Source organism: Hyaena hyaena, unplaced genomic scaffold (genome assembly GCF_003009895.1).
Source record: "Hyaena hyaena isolate Hyena2069 unplaced genomic scaffold, ASM300989v1 scaffold_316, whole genome shotgun sequence".
Lineage (NCBI taxonomy): Eukaryota > Metazoa > Chordata > Mammalia > Carnivora > Hyaenidae > Hyaena > Hyaena hyaena.
In genome coordinates this window covers 1,862,079-1,886,535 of record NW_024080946.1, presented here as the reverse complement: position 1 = coordinate 1,886,535, position 24,457 = coordinate 1,862,079, and the positions used below count along the sequence as shown (strand labels likewise).

Genomic DNA, 24,457 nt, shown 5'->3' with positions numbered 1-24,457 from the left:
CCCAGGGCCCCCCTGCCTGGCTCCCTAAGGACGGGCGGCTCTGGGATCCCTGCTTCCCCCGCGGAGCGCCGGCCAGGCCCGGGTGTGACAGCACCGGTACCTGGGAAGCGCGGTCACGAACGTGCTGGCGCTCGCCTGCCCCCGGCCGTTGCTTCTCAGCGGTCGCCAGACCTTTGTAAATTCAGAGCAGAGTGAATTTACGCCCATAAAATGTGCCCGGAGACACCAAGTAAACGGCACAGGTGATGCGCAAACAGGAGGCAGTGGGGCAGGGGGGAGGCGTGGGGCTCAGTCCTGAGCGGAGGGCCTGGCACGAGCCCAAGATGCGACTCTGACGTTTCTACGGGACGTGACTTCATACCAGGGTCTCACAGCGGGAACTGTGGGTCACGCGCAGCCCAGTCACGTTACGTTGGGTTTACACACTTTTAAAAATTTGTTGAGCTGATACTTAATATCTAAACTTACTGAACTTTGGGGGCGCCTGGGTGGCTCCGTCGGTTAAGCATCCAACTTTGGCTCAGGTCACGATCCCGCAATTCATGAGTTCGAGCCCCGCGTCGGGCTCTGTGCTGACGGCTCAGAGCCTGGAGCTGCCCTGGACTCTGTATCTTCTTTCTCTGCTCCTCCCCTGCTCGCTCGCTCACTCTCTCTCTCAAAAATAAATGAACAGTTTTTTAAAAATTTAAAAACTTTTTCATTAAAAAACAAAATTATTAAAATTTTAGATATTTTTTACTTTTCTTGAAAACAGAGCCGGTCTGGCATTGCCGGGCCTGCACCCCGCGTGGTGGTCACGGGCTGCACACCCCTCCTCTCTCGTTCTGTTGCTCCGTCTCATGTGCTTTGCTTCCTCCACTTAAGGGGACACACTCGGTCCTCTAGGCATCTGAGTTCCCAGCCTTGACCTGGGCCTGAGCAAAGGTGGGACTGGTGTTTGGTCCAAGAACTGCAAACACCCAGTGGTTGGTGTGTGATTCCCGCCGAGGAGCGAGGCGCTACCAGGGGCCCAAAGCCACAGAGAGCCTGTGAGCCCAGAGGTGGCACCAGACAGGCCGCAGGCCAGAAAAACCCTGCACTCAGCATAGAGTGCGTTGCGTGGGGGGCGCCCATGATGCATCCAAGGGACTGAGGGTCTGGAGGCCACTTGTGAGAGAGCAGAGCTCAGTGTACCCTCAGGGTTGTGCAGGGAGACCGGAGAAGACCCCCCCACCCAGCACAGGACTCTGACTCCTGGACTCCACCCCTGGCCATTCTCGAGCTCCAGGCAATGACCAAAGACCCTGAATTGAAGGTCCAGCCTCCATGACCTTCCGGCTGAGGAAGAATGGGGGCCCTGACCTCTGTTCAGATTGGCCAGATCCACCCCAGACCTACGGATGGAACAACACAGACCCAAGTCCGGGGATGGGCATCTCCTGCCCACCCCCCCGTCTGCCCGTGGGCGCTTTCCTCCCTGGTGGGACTTGTCTGCTGACAGCCTGGGCTCTTAGGCTTCTGAGTATTTTCGAGACCAGCAGGGAGTGTGCAGACAGCACCCAGGCACCCACGGGTCTCCTCCCCCCGCCTCCTCTGCAGACTACCCCAACGGCATCCGGCTCACCTCCGCTGTCCCCGGAGCAGACATCAAGGTGTTAATCAACTTTAACGCTCCCAACCCTCAAGACCGGAAGAAGTTCACCGACGACCTGCGGGAGTCCATCGCGGAAGTGCAGGAGATGGAGAAACACCGGATAGAGTGTGAGGCCCCGGCCCGGGGGGGGGCGGGGGGGGGGCGGGGGCCCCGGGGGGGGGGGGGCGGCGGCCCGGGGGGGGGGGGAGGCGGCCCCGGGGCCCCCGCAGCCCTGTGACCAGGCGGCCCTCCTACCCAGGCTGTAGGAGGTGGTGTGGGGTGGGGGGGGCTGACTGCCATCTTTCCTCTCCTGGCTCCAAGCCTCGCTCCCCGAGACACGCGACTGTCCTCACCTTCGGGCCCCGCCCAGGGCGGGGCCGGGCAGCCCTTGCTCGCCCACGGACCCAGGCCCGTTGGCCTCCTTGCCGGCCCTCAAGGCTGCAGGTGCCGTCTCTCCTGCGACCCCGAGGCCCCACCGCCAGCCTCCCGTCCCGTCTCCTGCCTCCCTTTGCGCAGGCGGCATTCACACCTTCCCTTCCTTTCCCGAGACAGCCTGAGCCCTGACCTCTGCCCAGGCCCCACCGACGGCCACTGGGCGCAAGGCCAGGCCTGCGCGGGGGGGGGGGGGCGCCCTCAAGGCTGTGTGCTTCTCACGGGCCGCTCGCCGCCTCTGTTCCAGCGGAGCTCGAGAAGCAGAAGGGCGTCGTGCGGCCCAGCATGTCCCAGTGCTCCAGCCTCAAAACGGAGCCCGGCAACGGGACGCTGAGCCGGGCCTGCCTGGACGACAGCTACGCCGGCGGCGAGGGCCTCAAGCGCAGCGCCCTCAGCAGCTCCTTGCGGGACCTCTCCGAGGCGGGTAAGAGCCGGGCCGGGACCCCCTTCCGGCCCAGCGCGGGCGGGACTCGGGCCGGGCCGCCAGGGCACGTGCTGGGCTGGGCCGGAGCGCTGTAGGGCCTCCGCGGCCGTCCCCGGACCGCAGCAGCGGGCGACCCTGCGGGGGGGGGGCCCAAAGGCCACGGGAAGCAGGACCCAGGTGTCACCAGGTGTCAAGGCAGAGCAGCCAGGAGGCCGCCCCCATGTCCCCGTGCGTCCGGGCTGTGCTCCCCCCGCGTCTGTGTCCCGGCAGCTGCTCTCACCGCGCGAGCCGCGCCCTGTCCTCTGTGCTGCCGCGTCCTGTGTTTTATGCTGATGAATGAAATGGAGTGAAGCCCTCGGAACTGTGTCTGGAGACCACCCCCCCCCCGTCCCTGGTCTCGTTTCCCTCGCAGGGGTCTCCCTCCCTGGGAAGCCCGGGCCCCCAGCCGGCCCGGAAGCAGAGGTCACACTGGCAGGAGTGTGGTTTTCGTTATTGATTCTGTTTCGTGTGTGTTTATTCGCTGCCAGCCTCGTAGCCCCCAAGCAAGCAGCGCCCTCAAGCCTCCCAGACTTCCCGGGGCCTCAGCCCCTGTCCGGCCAGGCCCCCTGGGGGCTGGGCCAGCCGCCCGGAGCGGCAGTCCCTGGAGCCCCCAGTCCCGTCTCCACAGGCAGGTCTCCTGGGAGACCAGAGGTGACCGGGTGTTGTCCCAGGGGGCACGTGGCCCCCGCCCTGCGCAGAGCCTCCCCCGGCCCCCCGGCTCCCCCGCCCTGCGCAGGGCCTCCCCCGGCCCCCCGGCCCCCGGCCTCACCTCGCGGCCGGCTCTGGGCCCCGCTCCTGAGAGCCCGCCCGTGACCGTCGCACACCTGCCCACCAGCAGCACTGCCTCCCCCCGGCTTTCTCATCTCCCAGAAATTTGTTTTCTTTTTTTTTTCTTTTTCTTTTTTTCAGTTGGATTTTTTTTCCCCTTAGTTTGTCCTGTCATTTTTTTTTCCCATAGTAAAAATCAGAAATCCATTGCCAGCATGAGGGTTAAGCCAGGGTTTCTCAACCCCAGCACTATCGACGTTTTGTGCCAGATAATTCCGTGCCGTGGGGCGGGTAAGGGGCTGCCCTGTGCGCCGCAAGATGTGTGGTAAGCATCTCATCATGAGATGCCAGGGATCGCCCCCCCCCCCCGTCATGGCAGACAGTCATGTCTCCAGAAATTTCCAGGTGTCGGGAGGGGGCGAAGGGGGCAAAAATCACCCCTAGTTGTCCAAAGTGCCCCCGGCTGAGAACCACCGGCCCTCCCTGTGGCTTGTGAAACCGTGGCTACACCCAGTGGGCCAGCTCGGGCCTCTGCGGGCTGCGAGCCGGGACCTGTTTGAGTTTGTGCAGTGGGGTGAGCCCTGGCCAATCTGTCCCCTGAGGCGGCACCTGGAGGGTGGGGGGTCCCGTCCAGGCCCTCAGGTCACCGTGGCTCCGTTGAAACTGAGGTCCCGGCCGCACCCGCCTAGCAGTCCGGCTCCCGGGGCTCGGATGAGCCGCACGGCCCGGCGGGTTCCTTCTGTGGTCGCTGTTGCCGTGGTCACTTGGACGTTCGGAGCCGAGAGCAGCTCGAGGGAGTCCCAGGAGCCCGTGGGAAGAGTCCCCGGGGAAGGAAGCCCCGTAGCCCTGGAAGCTCGTGTTTGAGTCCCAGCAGCCGCCGCGGCCCCAGACTGGGAGTGGGCCGCCTGTGACCCCCGGAGGGACGCAGGCCCGTGTGGACCGCCATCCAGGAACCGCCATCCAGGAACCGCCATCCAGGAAGAGGCGGGCCTCGCGGCCTCTCTCTGCTCGGGAAAAGCTCGCCAAGGACCTGTCGGCACGTCCCTGCCCCGAGAGCGTCTGCCCTGGACCTGCCATCACCATCGTCCCGGGAGACGACACGCCTCAGACGTGGACCCCCACCCGCCACCCGCTCTCTCCACGTGGTCTTCCTTCGTCCAGGCTCCATGCTCGTTTCAGAGGCACCAGAGCCCTTTCGGCCTGAGGTCAAGGACCTGCGTGGACCAGGGACACAGATGCGCCTGGGCCCCTGGCCCAGATCACTCAAGTCACGATGGACACTCTCCCCAAGCCCCCAGGGCCCCCCAGCCCCTCCCAGCCAGGCTGCCCAACACCGGTGTCCAGAGAGGGCGTCTCCCAGAGGCCGTGACCTGCCCTTGTCACCGACCCGGGGCCAGGGACCTGCTGTGCCCTGCCCCAGGGCCGCCCTCTCGGGGGAGATTTGCTGGCTCCCGGCGGCCGTGTCCCAAGCGGCACCTGCTCAGCCTCCAGCGTTATTAAGGGTCCCAGGGTGGACCCCGGGCTGAGAGCCCTCGCCGTCTTCGGCGCTGACGCTGAGAAGCGGGAAGGCTGGGAGCTCCTTCCAGACGTGGTCCCTGGGCCTGGCGGGGCCTCATCGGGTTCTAGCAGAGGCGCCGGGGGGGCGGGCCCCGCGAGAGAGCGGGTGTACCCGGAGACCGTGCAGGCGGACGTGCGGGCGATGGGCGAGAGCCTCCGTCCCGGCCCGCCTCACCTCCGTTAGCACATGGACTGCACCCGTGTGCACACCTGGCCACAGGCCTGGAGCGAGCGGGTGGCTGCGGGGTGGGCCCGGGGTGGGGCCCCTGGGACGGGGCGCGGGCAGCTCCCTGAGGGCCGCATGCTCACTCAGCAGGTTGAAGAGATGGATTCTGACAAACAGCATCGCCCAAAGACCTCCCAGCTGAAACCGTCCTAAGTCTTGGCCCCCTTGGGGGCAGGAGGGCGAGGGTTTTGCTCCACTCCAGGTCAGGTACCTCACGGAGCCCCCACACCTGGCCTCAGGCCTGGCCTCCGTGCCCGTGGCAGAAGCACGTCGGCCGGAAGACACTGCTGGGCACCGGAGGGGGGCCGGCCTCACTCTGTCCCTGGCTCAGTCAGGGGTCCTCTAGGCCCACAGGCGCCGGAGAGCGGACCTAGCGCTTCCGCCTGATGCCGAGCGTCTGGTGCTGGTGTCCGTCCTACTCAGAGGAGGGCGCGTACCCATTTCACAGATGCAGGAATGGTGGTGAAGAAAGGCGTGCCGGTGGGGCTTACCTCTGCAGCCAAAGAGCCTCGACCTGCTCTCTGTCGCTGGACCCTGGCGTTGGGACAGAAGGGGAAGGGAAGAAGGTCAGCCTGTCTTCTCGTACCAGCTGGAAGATGACGCTACGTGACCCTGTCTTTCTTTTGAAAAATTTTTTTAATGTTTATTTTTGAGAGACAGAGCGTGAGCGGGGGAGGGGCAGAGAGAGAGGGAGACAGAATCCGAAGCAGGTTCCAGGCTGAGCTGTCAGCACAGAGCCCGACGCGGGGCTCGAACCCACCAACCGCGAGATCATGGCCTGAGCCGAAGTCGGACGCTTCACCGGCTGAGCCCCCCAGGCGCCCCTGTGACCCCATCTTTCTTCCAGCGGGGAGTAAGGGGCCGGGTCCTGTGTGCTTCTCCCAGGCCCTCAGCAGGGGCGGAGAGCACTGATCTCTGTGGCCCTGTCCCGAGCGAGCGGCCCTCTCACGCGCCAGAGTCGAGCAAAGCTCCCGGCTGGGCCTCGGCGTGGGGTCGGCGGGCCAGGCAGAGGGACCGGACGGCCCCCGAGTCCCGCTGTTGTATGCCCGGGACGGAGGCTCTGTCCCAGCGCACGCGGATGCCACGGTGACACGGCCTGAAGGACCCCCAGACCCGCTCCCTGCGCTGCACAGGCCGGGGTCCGGGCCCCGAGAGGCGCGTCGCGGCCTTCCCGTCGTCCAGGCCCCTGGGCTCAGCCCGCGTCCCGCCCGGAAGGCAGCTCGGCCGAGCTCCCAGCCCCGGGGGAGGACAGCGGGCCTGGGTGCGGCTCCCGCTCGCTGCGGAGTTGGCGGCCCGTCCGCGAGCCTGAGCCCCCCGCCCCCCCCCCCCCGGGGCGCTCCGGGGCGCCTGTCCTGCGGTGCCGCGGGTGGGGCTTGCCCAAGAACCACCATGCTGGCTCCTGCCAGGGCTGCACGGGTGGAAGTCTCCAGAACATCAGCTAGGAGGCCCCTCCTCTGTCGCCTCTTCCCACCTGCCTTCCTGAGGGCTGGTCAGGGACCGGACCCCGGAGCCTGGGCACCCACGCTCCCGCCAGCCCCGGGTCCTGCAAGAATCCGGGAGAGGGCCGCCCGCGGTTCTGTGCAATCAGAAAGGCACAGCCTTCCTCTAACACAGCCGGCGTGTATGGAGTGCCTACTGTGCGCCACGTGCCTGGGGGCCCGGGTAGTAAAGAGCCACTGGCAGGCAGCGCTGACGGCTGCAGAGCACTTGGGGGATCCGGAAGGCCGGTGCCCACGGAAGGGAAGCAGGACCCCGGGCTCTCCCCGCAGCCCCTGACCCCGTCTCCCGCTCCCGGCCAGGGCACTGCACAAACCAAACGGCAGGCTCCAGGGCGCCAGTGCGTCTGAGCTCCCCAGGCGGAAAAGGCAGGACACCCAGCTTAGTTTCCTCCCACCCACCCACCCCGCCCTGCCTGCGAGGGGGGCGTATGTGTACGTATGCACATGCGTGTACACATGCGGATGAAATCCACGCCGTCAGGGCCGCACAGGACCCCATTTTCTTGTTTTTGAGCCATTGGCGCCGCCGCCCCTGTTGGCAGGCGGCTGGGGCCGCAGGGCGTCGGGGGGGCCCCCCGTGCGCGGCCCAGGCCCCCTGGAGGCGCCCCGCCCCTCCCCCACCAGACCGCCAGCCCAGGAGGAGGGCTGTGGAGTCGAGGCTGGTTGAAAAAGATTTTTTTTTTCAAACCCACCCCCTCCCTTTTTTTTTTTTTTTTTTTTAAACCCGTGGCTGCCCCGCCGCGGGCTCCCCCACGGAGCCAGCCCTCCGACCGTCCCCGGGCCAGGCAGGCGGCGCCCGGCCTCGCGTCCGTGTCTAACCTGTGGTATTGCATGTTCTGGGCAGGGAAGCGAGGGCGGCGCAGCAGTGCGGGATCGCTAGACAGCAATGTGGAAGTAAGTAGGAAGCGCCTCCGTCCAGCTGGCTGTGCTGTGTTGCCTTCTCCCGATCCTCGGTTTATATCTGTTGTCTTTTTTTTTTTCTCCCCGTTTTGCTCTCCCGCCCCTCCCGCTGCACAGAGGCCGCAGCCGCCCGTCCCCCGTGCCTGCCTCAGCCCGGTGCATGCCAGCCCCTCCTTCTAGAATCGCCCGTGCCTCTCACTGCTTGTTTGGGCCGGTCCCACGGGGGGGGGTCTGGATTCTGTGTTTTAGTTCCCGCTTAACCCCGTCCCCCGTGGCCCCCGAGCATGGTTAACACCCCGGCTTCCCGGCACTCTCCCCCCCGCCCCCACCCCGGGGCCGCCCGCCTGGCACCCACGCGCCCTCCGCGCGCACCGTCGGGGGCAGGAGGGGTCTGCCCGTCACTTGACCTCCACGCTCCGCCATCCCCATCGCTTCCTTCCTGGAGTTTCGATCGCTGTGTGTCTGCAGTCAGGGCGTCCCGGAATCGCTTAGCCAGCTCGGGGGAGGAAGGCCGTGAGAGGAGGAAACTTCAGTGTGGATTTCATGAGATTTCATTCATCCGCCAACCATTTCTATGTTACTGTTCACATCGTAGCCTCAGCTTCCAGACCTTTTTGTTTCCTTCTTTTTCCTTGTTTGGTTTGCGGTAGCGTAGCCGCAGCGAAACGCCCAGGCAGCCCCCCGCCCCACCACCAGCCTCCCAGAGAGCCGGGAGCCCACCCGGGCAGAGCAGACGGCGCAGCGTCAGCAGGAGCGGGGGCCGCACCGGCCCAGCCGACTCCTGCACGCAGCACACGCTGCTCCCAGGCACCCGGGCCGGCCGTTCTGATCCGAAAGCGCAGGCCGCCTTCCGTATCAGGACGAGACCAGAAGTCACACTTGTGCCGCTGCTGCTGCTTTGACCAGACAGGACCCCTCACCCCAGCCCCGTCCCCGCCTCTCGGTGGAGAGCCAGCCTGGGTCCCTGCGGCCCCCAGGAGCGAGAGCGGAGGTGGTGCCCCGCCAGCCCACCCAGCCCCGCCCTCTGCAGCCAGAGAGTTGAGCTAAGGCTTAGCAGTCAGTGGGTGAACTTTTTACATTTAAAAAAAAAAAAAAAAGAGTCATTCTGGCAGAAGTGCTTTAAGGTCTTTTAATTTTGATTTCTATGAATTTCCTTTTTAGGGGTCCATCATTAGCAGTCCTCACATGCGCCGGAGAGCTACATCAACACGAGAGTGTCCATCTCGCCCACACCAGACTATGCCTAACTCATCCTCCCTCCTGGGCTCCTTATTTGGGAGTAAGAGAGGGAAGCCCCCTCCCCAGGCCCACCCGCCCTCGGCCCCTCCCCAGCCGCCCCCCCACCCACCGGGCCTGCCCCACGCTCCGCACGCCGCGGCCGGCCATCACCAGGCGCCTGCCGAGGGCCCCACGCAGGCCCAGGTGCACGCGCACCACGCCCAGTACTGCCACCTGCAGCAGAACCCGCCCCCCTACCACCACCACCACCACCACCACCCCCCGCAGCACGTCCAGCACGCACACCAGTACCACCACGGCCCCCACGGGGGGCACCCCCCCTACGGGGCCCACGTGCACAGCCACCCACCGCTGCCCTCGGCCCATGCCGGCCACCCGGGCCACGGCCACGCGGCGCACCACCACGGGCAGCCCCCCGCCCCGCCGCCCCCCACCAGCAGCAAGGCCAAACCTAGCGGCATCAGCACAATTGTGTAGACAGCCTGGGCCGGGTCCCAGACGTCCCCGGAGCATCCGCACACCACACGGAGAGGCGCGGCCGGCCTCAGGCCAGACCCAGGGCACCTCTGTTTCCACCCCTCCCTCTGCTCCCCACGGCCTGGACCGAGCCCTCCGAGCCCACGGGGCTCGTGACGCAGGGAACAGAACCCGGTGTCCCTTAGCGTTGGTGTCCGGGTCCACGACAGCCCAAGGGCTGGGCCTCGGCCACCATCAGCCTCGAAAACGGTGCCACCGGCCACGTAGACGGTGAACTGCCCCCCACTCCCCCCAAAGCAGCCCTCCGCTCTGCTCCCTAACTGTACACGCGTATGAGAACCCAGCCTAGGAGGAGAAGAAAGGAGACACAAAAACCAGAGACAGAGCAAAACAAAACAAAAAAAACCCCCAAACTTGCTGCATTTATTGCTCTTTTATTGACAATGGGCAAAAAATTAAGTAGACCTGACATGGTTGATGAAAATACGTAAGTAAACTTTATATAATATAAATATATAAATATATAAATATATATACATACTGTATAGGTAGCACTTGTGTGTGAGCGGAAACGTCTCAGTCCACAGAACTAGCGATAGAGGCTTTACAAGGAGCCCCACTTACCCGCTAGGGAGAGTGTATCTTACATGAATGTGTGAGAGAGTAAACCAAAAACGTAAATGCTAGGAACAAATTCAGATGCTTCCATATTTTCATAAAAAGAAGAGAAGTCCCTCCAGGACTGGCTAAAACCTTTATGCGAATCATCACTAACTGTGCCAAGTAACATAGCATCTAACTGTTTAAAAGAGTCCAATATTGCTTTGTACAAATCCTTATTTTATTAACAGAAAACTATCATAAGTAGTCAGTATTATAAACTGCTCTGTTGTTTCAGGTAAGCAAATAGATACAATTGCAGTAAACGCTACAGTAGCCTCAGGACAGCTGGTCGGGGACCGCTTGTCTGAGGATATTGGTCACACAGACTCTTAGACACTTTAACGGCTGCGATAACTGTGAATTTCCATGATCCATATTTCTTTTATATGCATTTATTTGATGCACACTCATTCAGAGGCCTCCCGGGGGCCCCCATCCACGGCACAAGTGCTCATCTGCAAGGTGAGAGCGGCCGGCCCCCGTCCTCGCCTCCCCGGCACCATGACTAACTCGTCCCGTCCCGACTGCCACAGGCGCCCCCCCCCGCCCCCCCCCCCCGCCCCCAGCGAGTTTCCGCCCAGAACCGCTCTGAACCCGGAGGCTGATTCTCGCATGTAGTGGCCCGGGCGGTGTGTGTGTTTCCCGTGTTGTTTTCTGAGTGGTAGCCGCCATCATCGTGACTCCATGTGGCCGTGTGCTGGTACCACCCATGTCATCCCCGCGGCCCCTGCGACACCCCCCCCCCCGCCCCGCCGGTGAGCGCCGGCCCTCGCCGCCCAGCGAGGCCCCCGCTGCCGTCTCACGGCCCCGTCAGCTGCCCGGCGTCACGTGACTGCTGCGCTCTTGTCGCTTCCGTGTCGTGGTGACCGTCCGCTCCCCCGGGGCCGGGCGCCGCTCGCGTCCGCGTCTGTGACTGAGTCACCCACGGGCCGTACTTTGTAGTTTCAGCCTCTCCAGCCACCGCAGCCGCCCGTGCTGTGCTCCTAAGCCGCGGGACCGGAGGACTGCCCCGCGGGCCCCGCCCCGGCCGAGGGAGCCCTTTCAGAAAGGGCGAAGCCACTGCCGGACTCTGGGGGCCGCGGGCGCCGCGCTCCGTGGACAGCGTGGCGCGCCGTGGCCAGACGGCAGGACGACCGAGGGGAGCCCACCCGGTGGGCCGGCCGGGGGTCGTGCGCCCCGCTCCCCACCCGCCCCTTTGTCCAGTCATCCAGGCCACCATACCAGCAAATCTGCAAACCAAGCACTTTGTTAATCTCCACAGAGAGCAAATACAGCAATCTAGAGTTTAGCCTTTTTTGTTTGTGGTTTTTTTTCTTTTTTTTTTTTGGAAGAAGTGTGACTGTGACCTGCCCGCCTTTATCTTCCCACCGTGCCTGTTTCTCTCCCGGGCGCCTGCTCGGAAGGAGACGAGTATACAAAGCACGGCTGTGTCTGATTTGGGCCAGGCCACGCTGGCGGGAGGCTCCCCGCTTCCACCGGCTCCTAAATTCTTGGGTTCCCTGCAGAGTCGGGCTCCCCGAGGCCTTCTCTGCCTTGCAGTTTGAAGGATGTCGTTCCGACCGGGAGAAGTCGAATCGTACTGCATGCCACCCGGCGTCAGTCGTGCGAGGCCACACTCTCTGTATTGTGTATTTGCAAACTATATCAGTGTTACTGTTGACAAATAGTTGAAGTAAAGTGATAACATATTAAATATGTCGGCTTTTCTTCCCCCTCTGTACCAATAGTAGAGTCTACCTGTAAACGCAAGGCTGTTCCAGAAAAGATGCAGGCTGTTTGGCACAAGGTTGCCCGTTCCGAAGGGGTGGCCGCTAATGGAAACGAGTGGACGGCGGAGCCCATGGGGGGGGGGGGCGCCCTCTGCATCGCTGTCCTGCACAGCCGCTCGGAACCCTACCTCCGGAACCGCCATCCGTGTGCCCAGGGGCGTTGTCCGGGCGCCACAGGGCCGGATCTAGCGGAAGGGGGATGTTCTCGAACAAATTCCATTTCTCCCCATGTTTCCAGCCTCGTACGGTGTGTTGGGCTCGGGTCAGTGAGGCTTCATCATTCTTTGTTTGATTTTTACGAACGTAACCACGGGAAGTGTTTCCAGAAGGTGCGTTCCCCATTAAGGAGGCTGGGGCCACGCTGCCCGGAAGCGCACTTGGGGAGCGGGGGCTGCGGACGGGTTGCTCTCCCCACCCCCAGCCCCGCGGCGTCGCCCCCGGGGGACCGATCCGGACCCCAGCCTGCCGCAGGGTCACGGCCGTGGGGGCCCGCCGTGCACCCCCGCCCCCCTCCGGGCGCAGGCGTAGAGGAAGCGGCTGGCAGCATCGCAGAAATCTTTTCTGGGACAACAGTCAAATCATGTGTTTGTATTTTTTTTAAGTTTACGAATGAATTGTACAACCGTGTAAAAATAAAGCTCACCCACTACCGTGTGCACATCTTGCTTACAAACGTCGTCGTCGCCCGGTGTAGAGGGACCGTCCCGACTCGCGCTGCATGCAGAAGAAGCCTCCCGTGTGTCTTTAAAACGAGCTGAAAAGACAGCCGATGTGTACCCGTGACGTAGGTGTTGAGCCAGCGCCCCCGAGCGGCTGTGCCCCCCCCCAGGCAAGCATGCATCCTGCGGTTTCGTTGTAAGATGTCATCACTCTTCCTGCCTGAAAACCGGCTAATTTTGTAAAGTACCTCCAGTAACAACGATAATCCGGGAAACAGATGTCGAGAGGGACCGGGTGAAGTGGGGGCGGTGGGAAGGGGCGGCAGGAGGCGGGGCGCACCGGGACCCCGCGCGGCCCCGTCACCTCTGGGGAGCTGCCGTCCACTTCTCGTCTGCAAGGCCAGCGTCCGCTCTGGGCTGCAGGCCGACCACCGGCTTCGAGAGACCTGTTCCTCGCAGAGGCCGGGCACCCGCCGTGTGACTGGGGGCGGGAGAGGAGCGCTTTCGTCTTAATACGCATTCTGTTTGTGAGCAGTAAGAGACTCTCTTGATGTAAAACCGTAGCTGTGATCATGTGGAGAAATCAAATAAATCCTTGAAAACTCTTGGGTTTTTACTGTTTCCCTATTGAGCACACAGAGAGCCGTCCAGGTGAGCCGCTCACCCCGCCCTCGTCACGGCGGCGGGGGGCACAGCTTCCCTGGAAGGCGTGGGCCTGGCTTTAACCGAGGTGCCGTGTAAGACGCAAAGGTACACGTCACATGGACGCCTTCAAAGGTACTTGATTTTTAGGTGCTTTTTTGTTTTGTTTTTTTTTGAGAGAGAGACAGCGCGAGCAGGGGAGGGTCAGAGAGGGAGGGAGACACAGAATCCGAAGCAGCTCCAGGCCCTGAGCCGTCAGCACAGAGCCCGACGCGGGGCTCGAACCCGCGCACCGCGAGATCACGGCCTGAGCCGAAGTCGGCCGCTCAACCGACTGAGCCCCCCCGGCGCCCCGAGGAGAGATTATTTTACAAGGTCAAAGCAGCCCATTTTCCCACGTGGTGGCTAACGCAGTGTCCAAAAAAACCAGGAAAGCCAGCATCTGACTCTTGACTTTGGCTCAGGTCACGATCCCAAGGCTGTGGGATCGAGCCCCCGTCAGGCCTCACACTGAGCGTGGAGCCTGCTTGGGATTCTCTCTCCCTCTGTCCCTCTCCCCCGCTTGCATGCTCGCTCGCTCGCTCGCTCGCTCTCTCCCTGTAATAAAAATAAAAATAAGGAACCCAGGAAGGTGAATTCTGCTTTACCTGGAGACCGTGACTGGCTTGTATGATGTCTCCTTTCCTGGAACCAGATTCAGCTCCAGGGATCACTACCTTCAGGTTTCCGTTTCTTCCCATTAAGTGAAGTAAACCCGGCAGATCTAATTTGTGGATGACAAAAAAAGGTTAATTTTAGTGACCACAGTTAGCTGTGGCCCACGCTTCAGAGAGAAGTGAGTTGGGATCAAAAGATGTGCTCTGATTTCCACCGCTGGGTGTCCATTCCTTTCCCAGCTGCTCAGGGCGCTTGCGCGGGTGACGCCGGCTACTGCCGTTCCCTAAAACCCCGAGCTCGGGGTTGTCCGATGCCCCGATGCCCGGGGCTGCGCTCGCCGGCTGCCAGTGCTTCGAAGCGATGATTCTGGGGGTTTTGTGTGGTCCCCCCCACCCGCCACATCGTGAGCCCCTTGGGGACAGGGCTGTGTCTGATCCACTTCTCTGTGTCTGAGGACCAGCTCAGGAGTGACCCCTCCCCCCCACTTCTAAGGCGCGTCTACAAACAAACTGATGGCTGCAAGGGGGGGCGGGGGGGTCACGGCAAAACCACTGGCTGATCTTAGCGTGTCACCCTCCTGGGGCGCCTGGGTGGCTCACTCGGTCAGGCCTCCACCTCTTCCTCTCGGCTCAGATCATGATCTCATGGTTCATGAGATTCAGCCCCGTGTCGGGCTCTGCGCTGATGGCGCGGAGCCTGCTTGGGACTCTCTCCCTCTCCTTCTCTCTCTGCCCCTCCCCCAATCCCTCAAAATAAATAAATAAATTTTAAAAAGAATTGTTCTTGACACCTGTCCGTTTCCTTGACTTTCCAAGTCCATTCTGACTACAAACCCTGTTGATTCCCCTCTGCACACCCCCCCCCCCGGCCGAGAGCTCCCCGACCAGCCTCCCAGCCACGTGGGTGTCACAGACCCATCCTCCGCGGGCATCGGAGGGGTCTCCGCAAGGCGCGGTATTAAAGCCAAGTCAATGGCTTCCTCTTGACCTTGTGGTTAAAAGACTAAAGGAAAAGGTCCTTAACGTGGCCTTTGCGGGGCCTGCGTGGTCCGGCCCCGTCGCCCTGGCTCTCCAGCCTTTCAGATGCCCCGACGGCCTGTGTCTCCTCCTGTCGCTGAGCCTGTGCAGGTGTGTTCCCTCCCTTCCCCCGACGGTGGGATGCTTTTCCTCGCGTCTTTGTCCGGTCGGCGCCTACTTCATCTAAGGAGCGCTAGTTCAGCCATCGCTCCCCGTGAGGGGCGTCCCCACAGTCGTGTACTCAGCGGTGTGACTGCTCTGTGACGGCGACGGCCACGAGGTCAGCACAGCGGGCGGTGCTTGGACACTGCCGTAACCTCAACCCGTGGCACACGCAGAATGGCCGTAAAGGTCTGTTGAGTGAACGGATGAACGCCGCGGGACCAAAGATGGAATTTAGTGCCAAAATGCATGACGCAAGTTAGTGGCTAAGAATGAGCTGGGGAACGGGGGCCAGCGTGCCGGGGAGAGGCCGACCCGGCCTACGGCCTGCCTCTTCACTGGGGCCGATCGAGTCCCAAACCAAAGTACACAGATCCAGGCAGACACTGCATGGAAAAGAGAGAACGTAATTTTTGGTAGAGACGGGTCACATCTAGGGCTCGCGCCCATCAGGAGAGAGACCCACGCTGCTTGGAGAAATGCCGAGGGAAGAGCTGTGACCGGCGGAGTCCAGGAGAAGATACGGGAAGGTGTGGAACCAGAGGGGACAGAAGACGCCTGCTGGGGAAGAGGCCACCTTGGAAGCGGATTCCCCTTGGAGGCCTGGCGGTGAAGGGGGAGAAGGAGCTAAGATTAGGCCTCTCGTCAAACAAGATGCTGTCAAAGAATCAGAAGACGGGCCCTTAAAAGATTGTCTTATTGGGGCGCCTGGGTGGCTTAGTCGGTTGAGCGTCCGACTTTCGCTCGGGTCACGATCTCGCGGTTCGTGGGTTCGAGCCCCGCGTCGGGCTCTGTGCTGACAGCCAGCTCGGAGCCTGGAGCCTGTTTCAGAGTCTGTGTCTCCCTCTCTCTCGGACCCTCCCCTGCTCACGCTGTCTCTCTCTCTCTCTCTCTCTCTCTCTCCTAGAAATAAATAAAACATTAAAAAAAATTTAAAAAAATTGTCTTACTGAAGGAAATGCAGTTCAAACGGAGAACATTCGTACGTAGTACTTTCAGAAGAACACTGGGAAAACTGTTTAGCAAATAAAAATACACAATACATGCAATCCGGATAAACAGCCAAAAGCACGGGGAAATTGTAACAACATCCCCATCACTGATTACATATGAACAAGCAGCGCCTGTGAAAGCGGGACCCCCGAGCTCAGAATAAATACAGACAAGTAGCACGTACAATAGTAGCTCGCTGAACTCGGGGAGAAAGCTGAAGAAAAAAGTATCTCACGTGCCCAAAGGAGAAGAGATACCACAGAAAAGTGTGGAAACAGACACAGAGGATGGAAATGAAAGGACCCAATAAAAGGAAACTGTCGGAGGCGTTAGAGACCAGAGAGGAAGCGTAAATGTAACAGCTGGGAACAGAGTGACTAACGCTCATGTAAGTGAAGTCCTGGGAGAAGAGAAACCAAATAGTGAAATAGGACTGAGACGTAACGCTGTAAGTAAAGACGATGTCCTGTAATGAGGAGCCGAGCCTTCATCCTGAAAGGTGCCACTATGTCTTTGGAAAAAAGCAGACCCAGAGTTATCAATACTGAGAGACATATCCCGGGGGAAAGCAGTGAACTTTGAAGATAAAGAAGAAATCCGCTGGGCCCGCAGGCATGAAACCAGGTCGGATACAAAGAAAGGAAAGTCACGTTGGCCTCAGGGTTCTTAAAATACCATGGAAGTCAAGATTAACAGAGGAGCAGCATTTTAAAGAGACTCAGGAAAAGGCGCGAGAGGCAAGGACTTGGTGTCCGGCCAGGCTGGCTCTCAGGCTTCCAGGGCGTAGACAAGGAGCTTCAAACTGATTTTGAACACATAAGAGTGAATATACTACTTACGAGTCCTTCCGGGAGGGATCTTTTCAGACAAACCAAGAGATCCGACCAAGAGATTTGACAAATTTGGGCAAAAGGACTGATGATGATTTACTGAAGTGTAGATCTAGGACTAAAATATAACGGGTAAGGATGGAAGAACGCCACCCCGTGGTACGTGCCAAGCAAGCAGAAAGCGCACAGCGTGTTAATGAGAGGAGAAGGGCGGGGAGAAAGAGTGGACTAAGCTTAGCCACTGCTGCCTTGTTAAAAGCAGGAGAACTAGACGATGTCATTGAAACCCGGGGAAGCCAAAGAGTAAAGGGCTCAGAAGGAGAAAGGGGGACGAAGAACATTATTTGAAGGCGCCGTTAGCAGGATAATCTCTCGAACAACAACGCGAGCCTTCCTAAACGCAGCCACAAAACAAAGCAAAGAAGGTGGGGAGGGGGAAGAAGAGACTAGACCTTCGTGCGAAGGATGCACGCTAAGTGTAAACATGATACACCCAGAGACCGTAAAACATAAATAGCGCAAGTACCAAATGGGTCACTTGTACCAAGAAACGTAAATATGCTCGGATCCCCAATAGGAAGACTAAGATTGGCTCCTGTGCCGCTCAGCTGTCACCATAATCATTCTCTGTGGCGAATAACCCCAGAAGTCGGCAGCATTAAACAGCAAGTATTCATTCCTCACCCGGGCGTCTGCAGACTGATCAGAGCTCCGCTGACCTCGCCTGGGCTCGGCTCTGAGCTTCGGGTCGGGTCTGGGTCTGCCCCGTGTCCCCCCTTCCCCTCGGGCCATGGCCGCTACAACGCAGGTGACCGTGTCAGGTCCACGCCCAGCCCCAGAGTCAAAGGACTGGAAAGTATACCCTGCCGTTCACGGAGTCAAGGTAAGGGCATAGAACGCTAGCGTGGTCAGTGTGCCCCAGGTCACAGAGCAAGCCCCAGGCAACCCCATGCGGGTCCACTCCGGGCTCACCTGACATACAAATCCAGAAAGGCTCAACACGAGGACACGGACATGGACATGCAAACCAAAAATGGCAGCGGGGAGAAATCACGGTCTCGGTATCTGACAAGGCGGAATTCCGCCTCGAAAACAAGAAGTGAGATGAGGTGACTTAATGCTAAAAGCCACGATCCCCGATGAAGACGCGGCTAGGAGGGTCTGTGCATCAAATAAAACACAGCGATCCGCAGAAGGCACACGGGTGGCAAGTCGACACGCCTCCCGAATCCAAGCAGGACAGCCGTAAGCGTCCCCTCCGGGTAGACACCGAACCGCGCGTCCTGCAAACAGAAAAGTGCCTTCTTTTCAAGCACAAATGGAACATTCACGGAAGTTGGCCGTATATTAAGCCACAGAGAACACTCTAATGTATTCCATAAGGTAGAAATGATGCGTATTCTCTAATCACAGTGCAGTAAACCAGAAATTAATTACGTAATCAAAAAGTCCCTTCCAACTGGAAATGTAATTAATTCTCTATTAGATTACCCTCCGATCGAAAGACAAACAAGTACAAACTAAAACAGTAGGATTTCTTTAAATATGACAAAACCTTTATCTGAATCCAGGGAAAATTACCTCAATAAAAAAAAAAAAAAATGAGAGACTGAAAAGAAACAGCAGACTCAAAATTAGGAAGAGAACAAAGGAAACGAGGCAGAAAAAGCAAATAATAGCAAATTATTAGAAAATTATCACAGTAGACAAACTGAGAGCTGACCGGTCAGGTCAAGGTGAAAGGAAAGCTTGAACACACAAAAGAAGAAGGGGCGACTGTTGAAAGAAAGGAAACGTGTGGAGTTTGAATTCCCGCGCAGTTGTCGGTGTTGCTAGTGGCAGGTACACAGTGCAGTGACGAGGCAAGGCCATGCGGCTCCCGGGAGCCCACCCCCACCCCCCCAGTAACCGTCAGTTTGTACTCTGCGGTGAAGAGTCTGTTTCTTGTTTTGTTCTCCGTTGCTCTTTTGTTCTGTTTCTTAAACTCTACGTACGAGTGAAATAATACGGTGTTTGTCTTTCTCTGACGTATTTCACTTTATACTCTCTAGATCCATCTCTGTGTTTCCAAATGACAAGATTTCATCCTCCATTCCGTTATAATGGATAATACAATAGTAATAACATTCCCTTCTATATACACACCACATCTTCTCTATCCATCAGTCAGTGGACATTTGGGCTCTTTCCATAACTTGACTATTGTAAATAATGCTGCAATAAACACAGAGGTGCGTTGGTGGTTTCATATTCTTTCGGTAAATACCCAGTAGTACGATTCCTGGGTCATAAAGTAGTTCTAGTGTTAATTTTTGGGGGGAGCGTCATACTGTTTTCCGCAGTGGCTGCACCACCTTGCATCCCCACCAACAGTGCACGAAGGTTCCTTTTTCTCCACATCCTTGCCAACACGTGTTGCCTCTTGAGTTTTTAATTTTAGCCGCTCTGACCGGCGTGAGGTGGTATCTCAGTGTGGTTTTGATTTGCATTTCCCCGATGAGGAGGGACGCTGAGCATGTTCGCATGTGTCTGTTGGCCATCTGGATGTCCTCTTTGGAGAAGTGTCTGTTCATGTCTTTTGCCCATGTTTTAGTTGGATTATTTGCTTTTTTTGGTGTTGAGTTATAGACGGTCCTCATATATTTTTGGATATGGGATATCCCTTTATGGGATATATTATTTGCAAATAACTTTTCTCATTCAGTACGTTGTCTTTTCGTCTTGTTGATTGTTTCCTTTGCCGTGCAGAAGCTTTTTATTTTGATGTAGTCCCAAGAGTTTTGTTTTTTGGTTTTGTTTTTTGTTTGTTTGGTTCTGTGGTTTTGTTGTTGTTGTTGATTTTGCTTTAGTTTTCCTTGCCTCAGGAGGCCTATCTAGAAAGATGTTGTTATGGCCAATGTCAGAGACATTACTGCCCGGGCTCTTTTCTAGGATTTTTAGGGTTTCGGGTCTCACATTTTGGTCTCACGTTTCGGTCCTTAATCCATTTTGAGTTTATCTTTGCGTGTGGTGTGCACATATTGTGTATGGCCGGTTTCCTTCTTCTGCGTAGAGCTGTCCGGTTTTCCCAGCACCGTTTGTTGAAGAGACGATCTTTTTCCTATTGGATGTTCTTGCCTTCTTTGTCAGAGTTAATTGACCATATAACCAGGGGTTTGTTTGGAGGCTTTATATCCCATTCCGTTGATCTATGTGTCTATTTTTGTGCCACTAACATACTGTTTGGATTACTACAGCTTTTTAGTATAACATGAAATCTGTGATATCTTGGGTTTTATTTTTATTTTTCAAGTTACTTTGGCCATGTGGGGTCTTTTATGGCTCCATACACATTTTAGGGTTGTTTATTCTAGTAACTCCTGTGGTTCACCCCCTCTGGCTCCTCGGCCTTCCACGTGCACCTTCCTACACGCATTTGGACTTCTGTACAGCAAGACAGCTCTGTGTTTCCAGCTATCAACATACAAGCACTCTTTTTTTTTTTAATTTTTTTTTTTTTAATTTCTAGGAGAGAGAGAGAGAGAGACAGCGTGAGCGGGGGAGGGTCAGAGAGAGAGGGAGACACAGAATCTGAAACAGGCTCTAGGCTCTGAGCTGTCAGCACAGAGCCCGACGCGGGGCTCGAACCCACGAACCGCGAGATCATGACCTGAGCCGAAGTTGGATGCTTAACCGACTAAGCCACCCAGGCGCCCCAACATACAGGCACTCTTGAGAGAACTCAAGTTTCTCACCTTCTCCCCCGGAGTGAGGAGCTGCACGGTAGAAGCGGGCCTCGTATCCATTGTGGGCCATCTTAATGACCCTCAAATGGTCAACGCTTCACCGAAAATTCTGTGACCTAAAGGCAGAATTGTAACGGTCACCTCCAACAACTTGTAAATAAAATGGAAAAACAAAATGGGAAGGAGGAGAGTGAAGACGGAAGTCGCAGAGGCAAACAAACACCGACAGATGACAGGGAAAGAGAAGATGCACAAAGCTAAGCGCAGTCCTCATTTTTAAAATTGATTGCGAGGCTGCGTTTGGGACCAGGGCTTCCTTCTTCCGCTGCAGATTCCGTTTCTCCCGCCCGCGGGCCAAACTTCAGCCGCTCAGAGTGGACTGACGAGCCATCATTCCTAGATGGCGTGGCGTGGCGAGTGTCGTGCCTGTGTTGGTTGCGGTAGCTCCCCATTAACCATTGCTGTGGGGGGTGGAAGTACCAAGAGGCGCCCCCAGAGAGCCCCTGGGTTGCAGCCCTTCTTGCCCCGCTGCGTAGCAGCACCCCGGCCCCCCTGGTAACTGGGGTTCATCCCTGCAGCGCGTGGAACACACCCTCTTGCTTCCTGCTAGTTCAGTGGCAATAAAGAGCCCCAGGCGGCCAGTGAAAGTCGCCTGCAATTGAGCAGAATCTTTGCTCTCTTCCCTCTGGGAAGGAAGACCCCAGAACCTGCAGAGCTCAAAGCTGCTGGGAGAGAAAGGAAAATTTCTGCGCGGGGATTCGGGGTGTCAAAGTGAGGGAGCCGCTCCCCACTTCTGCCCCTTCGTTTCCACACGTGTATTCCGACCACGAAGGAGATGCCGTCATAGAGTCGACTCTGGTTCAGCCCACGTGCGTGTGCCCTAACCCGGAACCTGCCCTTCCGAGGCGGTGTCCCCCGCCTGGCTCTGCACCTTTCGGGAAGCCATGCCACCTCTAAGTTAGGTCAGCTGGCCCTTGGTGATTGACGGTGGATACGGCAAAACCAGTTAGGGCTTGCCTTTTTTTTTTTTTTTTTTTTTCTTTTTTGGTTTAATTCTATCTGGGGGCATATAAAGTACATGGTTCCAAAGTCAAAACCACGTAAGAAGGCATTTGAAGAAAATCCCACTGCCGCCTCCATTCGTTCTAGTCTCATGTCACTCCTAGCGGCTCCGCAGGTAACCGTTTTCACTAGTTTCTAGATGTATCATTCCAGTGTTACGTTGTGCAAAATTAAGCAAAGACACACATAATTTCCCAGCCTTTCCTCCACAAAAGATAGCACGCCATGCACAATGTTTTGTAGCTTGCGTTTGTTTTCACCTACAGCCACTCCACTGCTGTCATCTTGTTGATTCAGTTCCGAATCCACCCTCGTCGCCTTGCTCGGCGCTGATAGACCCGGGCTCCCCGCGGGCCCCCGGCGTGATGCTGAGCTTTGTCGACAGAGGGCGCTGGGGGGGACACGGCCGGAGGAAGGAGCCTTCTGTATTAGGTATTTGTTGTTGCATAGAAACTACCTTAAAACTTAGCAGCTTCAAACCACACGTACTTATTATCCCATGGTTTCCTGGGTCAGAAGTGCACGAGCCGCTTAGCTGGTGGTCCCGACCCCCGGTTTCTCACAGGGCTGCGGTCACGGTGTCAGCCAGGGCCATGGTCATCTCAAGGCTTGACCGGAGCTTTCAAGCTCGCTTATGCGGCTGTCGGCCAGGGGGCTCCGCTCGTCGCCACGTGGCCCTCTCTGTAGCGCCCGGCACGGCCGCTGGCGTCCCCTACCGAGGGTGAGTTGGGAGCCCAGGCGGTGCTACGTTGCCTTCTAAGACCCAGTCTCAGGGACACAGGGTCACTTCTGCCTTCTCCCGTTCATTAGAAGCCATCGCTAAGTACAGCCCATGTGCAACGGATGGAAATCACACCGGGGTGAGAATGGGGGCCATCCTGGAGGCCGCCTATCAGTGTCTCCCCCCGAGCCTGCGATGATTCAAGTCGGTCCCACACGCAGATGTGCTCACTCTTCTTCCCCAAGTCTCAGCGTGACACCGGCTCAGAGCCCGGGACCTTGCCGTCCAGCTGCAGATAAGGCTCTTCAAACACAGTTCCTCTGACTCGTGAACTGAAGACGCAATTTATCAGCGCCTCCCCATCCCGCCCCTTAAAGCGCACACACCAACGCACAATGGTGCGACACAGGCAGAGAGTCTATCCATAGAGGGGAGAACGGGGGGCACCCAGCAGTCAGTGGTCCAAGGCGGTTTGAAATGCAGCCCAGAAACTGTTGGGAGCCATGGCCTGGGACTCAGCCCTACCCCGCCCGGGAGTGACTCTCCACTGCTCTTGGCTCCTCCCTCTGGGGCGTCCTTCCTTTTCCATGAAAGGTAGTATGTGTTTGCAGCTGTGTGATTTGCTCGGCCTGTTTTCTTTTTTAAATTTTTTTTAATGTTTTATTTATTTCTGAGAGAGAGAGAGTGTGTGTGAGCGGGGGAGGGGCAGAGAGAGAGGGAGACGCAGAAACCGAAGCAGCTCCAGGCTCCGAGCTGTCAGCACAGAGCCCGACGCGGGGCTCGAGCCCACGAGCCCTGAGATCAGGACCTGAGCCGGAGTCGGCCGCTCAACCGACTGAGCCCCCCAGGCGCCCCGTTCAGCCTGTTTTCTGCCAGCAGACTTCGGGATGTCCAACAGCCTCTTTTCATTTCTTAGTCTCTGTGCCTTTTGGACAAGGGCATGAATCCACGGAGGCGGGGTCATCGAGGACCGTCTTAGAGGCTGGCTCCCGCTCGGTGCAAACTCAAGGTGTTCAGTACCGAAAGATAAACGGCAGAAATAAGTACAGATGTGAATGGGGGACAAACACATATATTCCCGTGTTCGCTGACAGGAACCGGGAACAGTGAGATTTCAGGAGCCATGAGCACACCTAGTGCCCGGATCTTGGCTTCTGAACACTATCCTCTGGGCTAAGGCTCTGATCCAGGATCCCGGGTGAGGCTACATAAATCTAAATGCATATGTATCCGTGCACGTATATGTATATAAATATACAGGTGGATGCGTGTTTTATTCTGGCATAAAATCTCTGAAGATCAGAAAGTCTTTGCCAGAATATTAAGAGAGAGGCACCAGGCTCCAGCGTAAGCACTCACCCTGTGCCTGGGAACTTAGCTTTCAGTACTTTTCATGGATGGTACTGATACGGAGCCCTACACTTTCCTCCGTTACAAACGTTTGAATCTTCTTAAAGGTCACGCACTTACTCTCTACACCGCTGAATGGTAACCAGCGAGGGGGCCCCCACCCTTTCCTGTACTGGACCCCCTGTCTCCCAGGTGTCACGTTCTTTCTCTTGGGCTGTTCTTTGACGGAGCACATGCCCCAGGGGCTTCCTGAGAAAGGATGCACACATGGGAGATAAATTATTTGAACCTTTGCATGTCTGAAAATGCCCTTTTCAGGGGGCGCCTGGGTGGCTCAGTCAGTTGAGCGTCCGATTCTTGATTTTAGCTCAGGTCATGATAGCAACGGTTCGTGAGTTTGAGCCCCGTGTCGGGCTCTGCGCTGACAGGGCAGAGCTTGCTTGGGATTCTCCCTCTCTCTCTCTCTCTCTCTCTCTCTGCCCCCTTGCTCAAAATAAATAAATAAGCTGAAAGAAAGAAAGAAAGAAAGAAAGAAAGAAAGAAAGAAAGAAAGAAAGAAAGAAAGAAAGAAAGAAAAGATGAAAGATGCCTTTTTTTCCTTACTTCACTGAGAAATTAACCTTCAGATTGCTGCCGGGGTCAGGGAGGGGCCGTTGCCGCAGCAGATTTGGAAAAGGCCCCGTGTAACTCTTCCCAAACACCTTTTACCCAATCCTCCGCATTTCAGCCACTCCCTGCCCCCATTTCAGGAGATACTGGACTTGCCGGTTCCCGAGCTTGTGAGGAATCTGTGGTATAAAGATTCCGTGTCAGCTGTCTCCACTGCAGTCAGGGTTGGGCTGCCTGCGAGTCAGACTTGTCCATCTGCTTTCCAACTTCCAGATTTCTCCTGCGTTGTCTCCTCTCCTCTTCAAGGTGACGGATTTGTCTCTTGCGCTCTTGTTGTGAAAAACCCCTTATTCCAGTTTTAGTGGGAAGGGGGCAAAAATAGACGGATGTGCGCACACACGTACACACACACCCTCTCGCCCAGGA

The 24,457-nt window shown here is 57.7% G+C and overlaps 1 protein-coding gene and 1 long non-coding RNA gene across 6 annotated transcripts in view; one reads left to right on the top strand and one right to left on the bottom strand.

Moving 5' to 3' along the window:
* The window catches only part of IQSEC1 (IQ motif and Sec7 domain ArfGEF 1), a 102,317-nt gene extending 90,788 nt beyond the window's left edge, over positions 1-11,529 (top strand). For 3 of the 5 annotated variants that reach the window (XM_039248628.1, XM_039248630.1, XM_039248626.1), the window contains exons 11-14: positions 1,579-1,740; positions 2,292-2,468; positions 7,402-7,451; positions 8,619-11,529. In XM_039248628.1, the coding sequence (XP_039104559.1) occupies positions 1,579-1,740; positions 2,292-2,468; positions 7,402-7,451; positions 8,619-9,173 (944 nt within the window). In that variant the 3' untranslated portion in view covers positions 9,174-11,529. Of the gene's footprint in view, positions 1-1,578; positions 1,741-2,291; positions 2,469-7,401; positions 7,452-7,574; positions 8,585-8,618 lie in introns of those variants that run through there. The other 2 variants (XM_039248627.1, XM_039248631.1) reach the window with 2 other exon arrangements.
* A 1,169-nt stretch (positions 11,530-12,698) lies between these two features.
* LOC120242714 lies at positions 12,699-17,336 on the bottom strand. Its single transcript, XR_005531146.1, has 3 exons — positions 17,249-17,336; positions 13,554-13,669; positions 12,699-12,785 (listed from the first exon to the last, which is right to left on the bottom strand). It is a non-coding gene; the product is annotated as an uncharacterized LOC120242714 (long non-coding RNA).
* Between the last annotated feature and the right edge of the window lie 7,121 nt (positions 17,337-24,457).